Here is a 10,459-nt window from a genome sequence, read left to right on the forward strand (position 1 = left end):
CTGGCAAGAAATGCAATCAAAAGAACATTTTAAAAAAGAAAAGTAGTAACCCTTAAAACTAGTCTCAGATATAGATTATCTGAATTTTATTGCATGCATTCACAGGCAAAAAACTGTCAGATCTGGAACGAGTTACCTCCCTGAAAGTATATAATTGGTTTGCTAACAGACGGAAGGAGATCAAGAGGAGAGCCAATATCGGTAATGTATCAGAGAGGCTGCTGTCTCTTTTGAGGCAATTATGGACGTTGCATTTATTTTAAGAGCGACTTCCGTTTAGAACTGCAGGTCTAAATGATCCTACCTCTTAAGCCTAATGAGACTTGCCCTTACGTTTTTCTTCATTGTAGTTTTAATAATGCAAAGTTAATATTAATTACACTATTTGTATTGTAATAAGAATGGCATTATTTCTGAAACTCATTGTTCTTAATATGCTAGAGTCTAGAATGTCTCTGATCAGTTGCTCCTGGGGTGCATATTAAAGATACTTGTAAGGGCTTGAGAGAGGGAGTGTGATACCCTTAGCGTCTTCGTTATTACTGAGCTATGACCTAGATGTTAAGAAACATGTGATTAATAACATTGGAATAAAAGAGTCTTAATATAACAAGGAAGCTAGTAAAAGGCGAGATTTTTTTTTTTTTTAAAGAGAGAGCATTTAAGAAACATGAATTGATGAGACTGGGGTGGAGGGGTGGTTTTGAGCTTCTAAACTTGTGTTTCATTTATCAACGTACTTCCTTCCCCTTCATCGTTACAATTCTCAAGTGCTTTATAGAACCCCAAGACAGGAGAGCTGTTTTAATTAGTTGGTAAGTATTTATGAAGCACCTAACAGTCAGCCACTCAAATGTACGCGCATAGCAGCAGGGGCTCCAGAATGGGAAACGTGTTCCTCCCCTGACCTCTGTGCCGCTGAGTTCCATCTGTCTGCAATTTAAAGGAAACAAAACAGAGAGAGCAGTCTAGGTTTTTGTTTAATTACATTCTAATTTCCTCAATACACATTCAGTGTTTAGACCATTGTGGCGCTGTAACAGATAATTTAGGGATCTATTTGCTTTTTTCGAAGAAGCAGCAATCCTGGAGAGTCATGGGATAGATGTACAGAGTCCCGGAGGCCATTCCAACAGTGATGACGTCGACGGAAATGACTACTCAGAGCAGGTGAGCAGCGGAGGGAGGCTGCCGGATACCGAGCGGGCGGGACGGTGTGACAGCTCAATTCCGTGGGTGCGTTTTGTACGGGGTGGGGGAGGGGAGGCAAGCGAATGTCCCTCCACTCGGCTCCTGCGTCTAGTTAGATTTTCGTGTAATTTGAAAGTGAATTTGTGAGAAATCGTTATTCACCCACATGGATTTATTGTCATATAACAGGATACTTGGCAAGTACGCAATGGGGAGGAGGAGGAGGGAAGAAGTTCAGAGGGAGGCAGAGAAGCAGAGAAGGTAGAAGAAGAGAGGAGGATCTGATCCAAACAAGCAAGTTCCACCGTCCACCACACACACACTCACTGTCCGAGAGACACTAGGGGCTGCGGGCAGCTGTGACCCTGCCTGGACACGTTCGGACCAGCACAAGTAGAAGGGCCCACCCACTCCGGCCCCGTGGCCGTGGGAACCCTCGTGCCGAGAGAGTGGTTCCTCCAGAGTCTCTGGCACATGGACACACACACCCTCTCATAAATGCATGTCTGCCCCACCTCACCCTGACTGACTTCTCACTGCTTAGGGGGAAAATATATTTAATTGTAGCCACTGGATGGAATAATTCAGTAACTAAGAATGTGGGAATTTTCCCCCCACATATCTGTTGACAGAGTTCATTACATTTTTTATAGGATTTTAAACTCGTTCCATTAGGAATATGAAGAGAAGGTACGGTGTCTTCTCCTAGGCCCCAGCAGGAGACCGTGTGCTTTCCTATTTGATGTACACCTTTACCTTGCCCCTCAGCCAGCTCTTTTAATAGAGTCCACTGTGTTCTTCCTTCCGCCGGCCGCTCTGCAGCCCCTGTTTACCGGCTTGAGCATAGACACTGCCAGGGTACCAGCAATTCCATGCTGATCCCTACTTAAGCTAAAGGCCAGCCTGCGCGAATGAGCACAGAATTTCCCTCTAAGGACTCCAAATCAGAGCTCCATGTTTCACTCAAGAGGATGTTCTGTGAGTCTTTCTAAGTGGAAACATTCCTGTTAGTTTTTAGTCTACCAATGTAGGTGGATCACTTCCACTTTTTCTCCCAGATGCCCTAAGGGCAACACATGCCATGCTATTTTTCGCCCAAAGGGACTCACCCTTTTCCAAAGCTTTTCGATGCAGAGCTCCCCTGAAGATGTGACAGGTGAGAAACTTACCCCTTATGTGAAACACCATCTTCAGCGCCTGACGAACATCCTGCAGTGCCAGTTTCCACCACAGCTGTATTGTTTAACACATCAGCGTTGTGGAGGGCGAGCTTCACACTCCCTCCAAGTAAGACACCTGCACTTCCCTTGCCCGGCTCCTTTACAGCGGGAGAGCGCCAGGCGACATTTTCTCGCGAAGCCATTTCCAGCAGTTACACTTTTGTCCTGTTGTAATTGAGAGTTTGGGGTTTGGGGGAGGTGGTTTGTCTTTTACAAAAATGCATTTTTATCCGTAAGGTGTTGGTGTCTGTAGTTTTGTCTAGTTTTCTCAGTTGAGTAGAGAGATACTATGAATTCTGATAATCTGTTTGTAAGAGCACCAATCCAGAATTTAAGCTCACTAGTTTGGTCTTCAATAACTAGTGCTGTATTTGTTGCAAACTTGGAATAGTCCAGGTTTGATCATCATCCCCAGCAATCTTTCTGATAGAAGGAAAAAATTCTCAGCAAGAAAAAAACATTTTAGTGCTTTTTATTTGTTGAATCGTAAAAATGCCAATTAGAAGTCTCTGGACCTATATCCATTCAGTGTCTACTTAAATACATTTCACCTCTATTCTATCATGATGCCCCCAACTCTGTTTTCTCCCACGAATGTTCTGCCTTCCCTTGCCCGCAGCATGCCTTTCTGTGAGCTAGAGAATTTTACCAGTGCACTAATAACATTTGTTTCTTATCTCTGCACATCTAGGACGACAGCACTAGCCATAGTGACCACCAAGACCCCATCTCATTAGCTGTGGAAATGGCAGCAGTCAACCACACTATCTTGGCATTGGCCCGACAAGGAGCCAACGAAATCAAGACAGAGGCCCTGGATGACGACTGATGAGGGAGGATTGGACACGAGACGTTAACTTAGTTTAGACGTAGCACCTTAGCAGACTTTCCTCGGTCCTTAACATGTGTTCTTACAGTATAACTTGCAGTTTCTTGTATGTCAGTTAGCCGTTAGGGTCTTGTTCTGTGAAGATGGCATGGTGCCCTCAGCCTTTGCATATACGCTCTCAGTATTAATTCCCAGTAAATAATAACCGACCAACCAACCGACCGACCAACCAACCAAACTTCCTTCTCCCAGACCCCGAGGCTAGAAAATCTTGCTGCTCTGTCTTAGCATTCCAAGAAAGTGCTTCCAGGTATTTAGATAGCCCTCAGTTCTCAACTATTAGGTTGTGTGTAAAACCTTGGGTCCCTTTAGATTCCTATAGCACTAGTCTATACCCCTTTCCCTTCCCCAAGACTGGTAGGATGCAAGCTGAGGTAGTGTGGCCCAGGATGGACAGACGCCATTTGGGGAGTACCCGCAGAGTAAAAGGGACACTAGAACCCCCACCTCAGTGTGGGAAGAATTGATTTCCAGCTGCAATAAGCCGTGCCTCATAATAGTCACACTGTGGCTAGATTATACTTCTTTGGGTGCTGTGCTAAGAATGTCAGTGGAAACACTCGATGTCAGATTTTGGTTGATGTTAACATGCCTGACACAGACATCCTTTCCTCTCATACGCTGTGTGACTTAAGTAGATAAAATACTGCCTCTGCCTTTGGGACCATGATTAAAAAAAACAAACAAACAAACAAACAGAAAAATGACAAAAAACAAAAGTCATTTAAAAAAAAACAAACCCACAAAGCCCAGCTTGAGAGCACTGGGAAAAAACATGAGCTGAATGTCTAATGGATGTTAATTCCAGTTCTCAGAACCACTATACAGTACGTGGCACAGGTACACGCCGGCCTGGAAAGGTGCTGGAGGTCGTCGCGGAAGCTGCTTTGCCTCCTGTCTGTGTCCCCTTTCCCTGCTACCAAAAAAAAGGCATTTCGAGGATGGAGCTAAGGTCAAAAGTGAGTGAATGAACTTCCAGTCTTTGTATCCATTAACTGAAGCCCCCTCAACATGAGAGGTTGATAGAGGACTTTATAGCGGGATTATGCTGACTGACTCTCACAAATGCAAATACTTTCCTAACTAGGAGCAGAAAAAAAGCAGGGGACGTTTGCCACTTGTGCGGTGGGTCTGCGAGATACAACAGGATGTGACTGCTTTGGTGTTCTCTTTACTCTGTCCTTGGAGAGGTGTGAAAAGCTATATTGCTACAGGCAATTTATTTAATAATTGGAAGCCATATTGATAATGGATGTGGTAATATTTGTAAAGTTTAATCTACTTTAAGCGGCAGTAACTAATGGAATTTTTTTCCTTGATCACATATGTAGCACTTTTGTTACTTTTTAAAGATATTTATATTTGATAAATCTTTTTTTCATTTTGAGAACTCAAAATACCAAACAGTGAACTTGAGTTATAAAGTCACCCTGTGATCACCTTGTCGTCCAGTAGCAAAATGATGAACTGTTCATGCGTCCAAGAAAATTACATCTGCTGGCCTTGTATGAAAATGATCTCTTGGCATCCGATTAAGGACACACCGTCACTGTGGGTAAGAGGAAACAGCCTTCAGTGTAGCAGCGTAGGGTGCGTCTGCAAGAGGCACAGCTGCTCTCTATTCCCTGCCTCGTTCCCCCTCTCCTTCCTACAGACAACGAAGCCGCGTTTAAAGGGGAATATGGGCCTGGCTGTTAAGCAGGGCTTCGTCTATTTATCCATTGCCTGAAAGTGATTCTAAAATTGAAGGAGGGTGCCATTTCCTCACCTCTTCACCCTTCCTCCCCCACCAAATGTTTTCAACTTAAAACCATTGAGAGAGAGAATGACTGGGCGCCTTCATTTCTCCTTTCCTCAGCAGTGATTTTGAACATCCACCAGCTTCTAGCTGGTCTCACCCCACCTAAGGCACACGCTGATGAGATCGCCTCCACTGTCTGTTCATCCTGCTTATGTCAGTGTGAGGAAGCCTTTGGGAGGCATGAAGGTGCCACCTTCTATGGGTCTGTGACTTTATAGAGCTACAGGCAGGGCCTGGGCCTGCTCTTGTCCTTGGATTTCAGGGGGAAAATGTATATATTTTTTTCCAGCTTCCAAGAATTGAAGTAAAATGGAGTAGCCTTTTCTGTTTAACTATATTACTTGAACCAACGAATTCAAGAGTAGCATTTGTTATTCTCAGGAATGATCGATCCCCCCACTCATTTTCTTTCTCGGTGTGTTTGACTTTTTATTTCTATTAGAAGACTGTGTTATCTTTCTTTCCTTTGATATTATTTAGAAAAAATACAACATATCTTTCCATTTCGGTGGAATTTTGTCTGCTTATTTTCAGCTGAATCAGAAAGAAAAGGAGAGAGAAAAATATACTGTCTGACAAGCCACATCCATGATTTATTGTAAGGAGATTATTATAATTGATAGCTTCTTTAAGATGGCATTGCTAGTATCATTTGTTCTTGCTGGTCCTTTTAAAGAAACAGACTCAAACTATAAAGGCAGCTGCAGTTTCTAAAGAAACAGGGTGATTGCCAGAGAAGAGCTAAAAGGTTTCATTGATTTAAGACCTTTGAGGAAGGAAAGTAAGCTTCAAAGAGTAAAGGAGAGTATCCGTGAAGGCAGTACCGGGTGCTTACCTGGAAATCTGGGAAAAGTGAAAGAATGTGTCTGCCAGTGCGGGGCAGCATTGCCTTGGGTTCAGCAGGAACTGGAGGAAGGAGCCCTGCACGCGGAGTTCTTTGATTCAAGACGACTGCCGGTCTACTCTAACATCTACTGCCTTACATATAACTTTTGCTTTTTCTCCAGAAGTGAAAATTTAGTTCTTTGGGGCCTCGATTTAAATCTACCATTGGTTTTTTGTTTGTCGTAAGGTTTAACTCTGCTGTCTTCTCCAGGCTACCTTAGTTCTTACAGTGGCATATGGAGTTGCCACTGTCTAATTTGTAATGTCTTTGGGGAGTAAATTTTTTTCTTAAGCTTTTTCAGGCTTAAGAGGTGGTATTGAAGTAGAAACCCTAAACTGCTCTTACTGAAGGGAACATAGCCAGGCTCCTAAAGCAGCCCACCGCGTGCTGTCCGGTTTTTCTGTCCTCTTTTCTCACTTCCTGCTGTACTTTTTTCAGGCCCCCGAGGACTCTTTCAGGGGCTGCTCCTTCCCAGGTGAGGAAGACTAAACGTGTCAGGTGGGGAAACCTTGCAAGCAGTTCAGGTAACTTGTCTGTTATTCTTTTAAGAGACTTTCATTGAATTATACTATGGTCACATGGGTAAACTTCCTAGCCTTCTTATAACACAGCCTTACAAAGGGACCCTTTAAAGATGGACCATCCTAATGCCATTTCTGCCCACCTCTTGAGAATCGTAACAGCAGATGAAGCCCAGGGAGGGCTACACAGTACACTCTGATCTGCGACCTTCCAGGACCCGTCAGTACCAAATAGATATTGTGGTTTGTTTCAGCAAAGCCTGTAAGGCCAGAGCACCCCTTAAGGCAGTTTTCTTCAAGTCTCAGTCCTTTGGGTGGCCTCCTCCTGCCTGTGGAGTCTGTAGAGTTCCCACATGTTGTCGTTCGGTGGGTGGGCTCTCCCCCACGTCTCGTAGTCCTTCACAGAGAGATCCTCGAACAGGAAGACCCCTTTAAGCTCAGGCGTGGTGACCACCTAAAAGGACGTGAGGGGCTTCCCTGGTGGCACAGTGGTTGAGAGTCCGCCTGCCGATGCAGGGGACACGGGTTCGTGCCCTGGTCCAGGAAGATCCCATATGCTGCGGAGCGGCTGGGCCCGTGAGCCATGGCCGCTGAGCCTGTGCTCCGCGATGGGAGAGGCCACAAGAGTGAGAGGCCCGCGTACCACAAAAAAAAAAAAAAAAAAAAAAGGACGTGAGGGAGGGAGCAGCCCCTCAGTATGGGAGGATGCAAACCCAGTCCCCCCATTCTGTAGGTTTATCATGGCAGCAGTTGCTGATGAACAGCACCTTTACCTCAAAAGGGACAACTCGTGAAGAGCTAGTGATACAGTTGCTTTCGTTCTCCCTGTTTGGCCTCTGTCTTTACACACTGCCCTCTTGGATTTCAACCATCAGGCACCAAGTGTAAGTAAACAGACTTTCATCTCGTCAGGAATCTACAGTCGCATCCTCTCTGTGAACAACCCCTCTTCTCTTTTCCTCTGGGCTCCAAACCAAGGTCTCATCTTGAGTTGACTCCTTGCTGGAATTTTTTTATCCTCTGCAGCAGGCAGAGTAGGTGGGTGTGGTCCATCTCTTCACACAAACACCCCTTCCTGTCTCGCAGCCCAGCTTTTTGACCAGCTTCATATTCCGCTGACCAGCTACTCTCTCTGCCCACAACAGTGGAAATAATCCCTTTTTCATAAATGGTACCCCACCCCCGTCCTAAAAATGTGAACGTCAAGTCCTTCTCTCTCTTTGGTCTTAAGAAGAGTTTGGGTAGAAGCAGTCTTCCCATTTAACTCGTGGCTCTGCCTTTTAAAATTGCTGTTTGTCTCTTTTTGTTGTTGTTCAGAGAACCACCAGAGTATTTTTTTCCCCAATGGGTCTCAACAGATTCTTAGGCAATAATTTTTCTTCTTATTGATGACCTTGTGCGCAGTAGCACTCTGCATTCAATAGTCCTGACCCTCTACTCGTGCGTTGGTTTTCTGTGTTAATCACTGCGTGTGATTTAAATCTTATGTCAGAGTGGTGATAGAGTTTGTCATTTTGTTGTTGTGATTATTAGTAATGTTTTACTACTGTATTCATTGGGGCTGCGTTGAGACCAGCCAAATCCATTTATAGCTTTACTGAGCCGCGTTTGTTTGTCAAGATTTCCCAAGTGAACGTTGGGCACATTGACCAGCTCCCGCTGGTGGTATCTCTGCGGGGCACAGGGGTGGGGTGGGGGGGTGCGGGGGGTCAGGGCTAGGAGCTGCGTAAGACATTCCTTTTTGTGTGCTCTCTAAATAACAAGGATGTTTACTCAGGATTTGGGGATCAGTTGTTAGCCATATTGAATTTGGCAAACTGAGCTGCATGCCCTGGAAACCCCCTTCTGTTTCTTAATCTCCATATTGTCTGGTTGCCGTTACCTGGTAATACCTAAATTACCCAGTTTAAAGGTATCGCACCATAATGAGAATGGGAGGTTTTCCCTGGGAGGCAACCGTGAATGCCCAGGTTATCCTGGAAGGATTGCCCTAACGGTGGTGTGCTGTCAAAGCAGAGGCCCTTTCTTTTTCTGTTCTGCGGTTGCCTTCATGATAGGGTCTTCTTTTCAAAAGATGATAATCACTTAAGAGGAAGGATTTCCTTACTGCTGTCAAGAGAACTGCCGCACTGAGGTGGTGGGAAAGGCTTTTTAAGCACATCAAGCCCATAAGTCCACTTCCAGTCACAGAAACCCCTCTCACAAACAGGTTATACAAAAGGCCGTTCTTAATTCTCACAGGCTAAAAGTGATAAGCTACTACTCTTACCTTAGAGGGTCGATGGTTGACTCACTAATCGCTGGAAGCTTACATATTGAGAAGTTTCCATACCAGCTTCATTATTCTTCCTTAGTGGGGATGAGCAACAGCAGCAAAAGGAAAGCTAACGATCTTGAGAAATCTAGTTTCCTGTAACAATGGTTTTCTTTTCTAATCAAGAGGGGAATAAATATGGGAGGGAGGAGAGGGAAGATCTGGCTGCACGCGGGGATCTTGCATCCCCTTCTTATTGTCACCCAAAGACCTCGAGGACGTGGTAGGCGCCTTGGGATTCCAGGTACGCCTATCCTGGGCTTCATTTTTATCATTCCTCCTGTGACACCTGGGGCCAGGCAGTGAGCAGAACTAAATCTGGTTCATTCCATTCAAGCGAAATCTAACTAACTAGCATGTTTACACCCCGCAGTTTCCCACACACGTCTCACACCCGTTCTCTCATTAGCCACAGCTCCCGCACAACAAACGGAAGGATGCCTCTGCGGGGGGCCCTTTGCGCTTCCCTCCTGACATCCCTTTTCCTGGGCAGTTACGGGAGCCATCTTGCCCCCGTCCGGATGGCTGCGCTGTGCCCTCCGGTGGGTGCGGGGGCAGCAGTGGCGTGTGAGCCGGCCTGGGCGCGGGCGAGTGCACACGGCTCCATGGGCGCTTCACACCACCTCCGGACGCCGGCCCCCGTGACTCCATTTTCATTGTCTTTCTCTCTTAAATAAAAATGGCTCTATACAGCCATAATTAACTCTCAGATTCACGTTGGTGTGCTGTGAGCAAATGAAGGTTTGCTCGAATCCTTTCAAATTGTAACCATGGCGATTGAGGGGGGTGGCACAGAATGAATATATAAAAATATAACGACAATTGTTCTGAATGACTGCGTGTCCTCCTGACATGTAATTAGCTGTTTTAACAGCAAGATGTAGATTGGCATGGTCATAATTAAAAGGATTTCCGTCCTTTATGTGATTGAAAATGGCAGATCTCCCATTCCCTGTTCCCTTTTAGCACTAATGCTCCCAAGAACATTTGGAACAGCAACTCAGTAGACTAAAATAATGACATAGTGTTCGCGTCCTCTCCTAAGTGAAAGAGAAGGATTTGGAGTTATTTCAGCTTCAGAATGGAAGCCTTTGATTATTCTCCCCATTTGACTAAGTCACATGAAACCTGTCACTCACATCCAGTTTCAACCTGCTCCATCTATGGCAGAAACTACGGTCAGAATCCCAAACTGAGTCAACCACGGATGAGGCCTCCAGAGTATTCTGTCCCACGTGCCAACCAGCCAGGGTCGCATGTTGGCCTTACCTGATGTTTCCTGCTTCACGAGCTCCCTAGAATTCTACGTTTTCCCTTGGTCACTTGATATTTCCGTTGCCATCACCATCAGGAAGTGTTTTTCAAACAGGAGCTTACACTTGAGTTAGATAGGCTTTTCCTGAGCTAGAGCAGAAGACATGACACAAACACAGATGAATAAACTAAAACATATGGTCTGTAGAGAACTATGCGGTGTAAGTGGAATACTGTTGTTTGCAATGTCCTAACGTTACTGGTGGAGAAGGACACGTGTGAGTTTCACCCAGGTTTGCTCACATCTCTGGTAGTTACCAGCTTCCTCATGTCAGCAGCCTTCGGTTACCCTGAGTTTTCCCCATTGTTCTGCTGCGTCAGTG

At 45.3% G+C, this 10,459-nt stretch overlaps 1 protein-coding gene across 1 annotated transcript in view; it reads left to right on the top strand.

Moving 5' to 3' along the window:
- The window catches only part of HMBOX1 (homeobox containing 1), a 169,156-nt gene extending 165,867 nt beyond the window's left edge, over window positions 1–3,289 (top strand). Inside the window, exons 8-11 of the mRNA XM_079705773.1 lie at window positions 106–201; window positions 1,076–1,170; window positions 1,381–1,452; window positions 3,103–3,289. Of these exons, the coding sequence (XP_079561899.1) occupies window positions 106–201; window positions 1,076–1,170; window positions 1,381–1,452; window positions 3,103–3,240 (401 nt within the window). The 3' untranslated portion in view covers window positions 3,241–3,289. The remainder of the gene's footprint in view (window positions 1–105; window positions 202–1,075; window positions 1,171–1,380; window positions 1,453–3,102) is intronic.
- The last annotated feature ends 7,170 nt before the right edge of the window (window positions 3,290–10,459 follow it).

Source organism: Hyperoodon ampullatus (assembly GCF_949752795.1).
Source record: "Hyperoodon ampullatus genome assembly, chromosome: 6".
NCBI classification, from domain to species: domain Eukaryota; kingdom Metazoa; phylum Chordata; class Mammalia; order Artiodactyla; family Ziphiidae; genus Hyperoodon; species Hyperoodon ampullatus.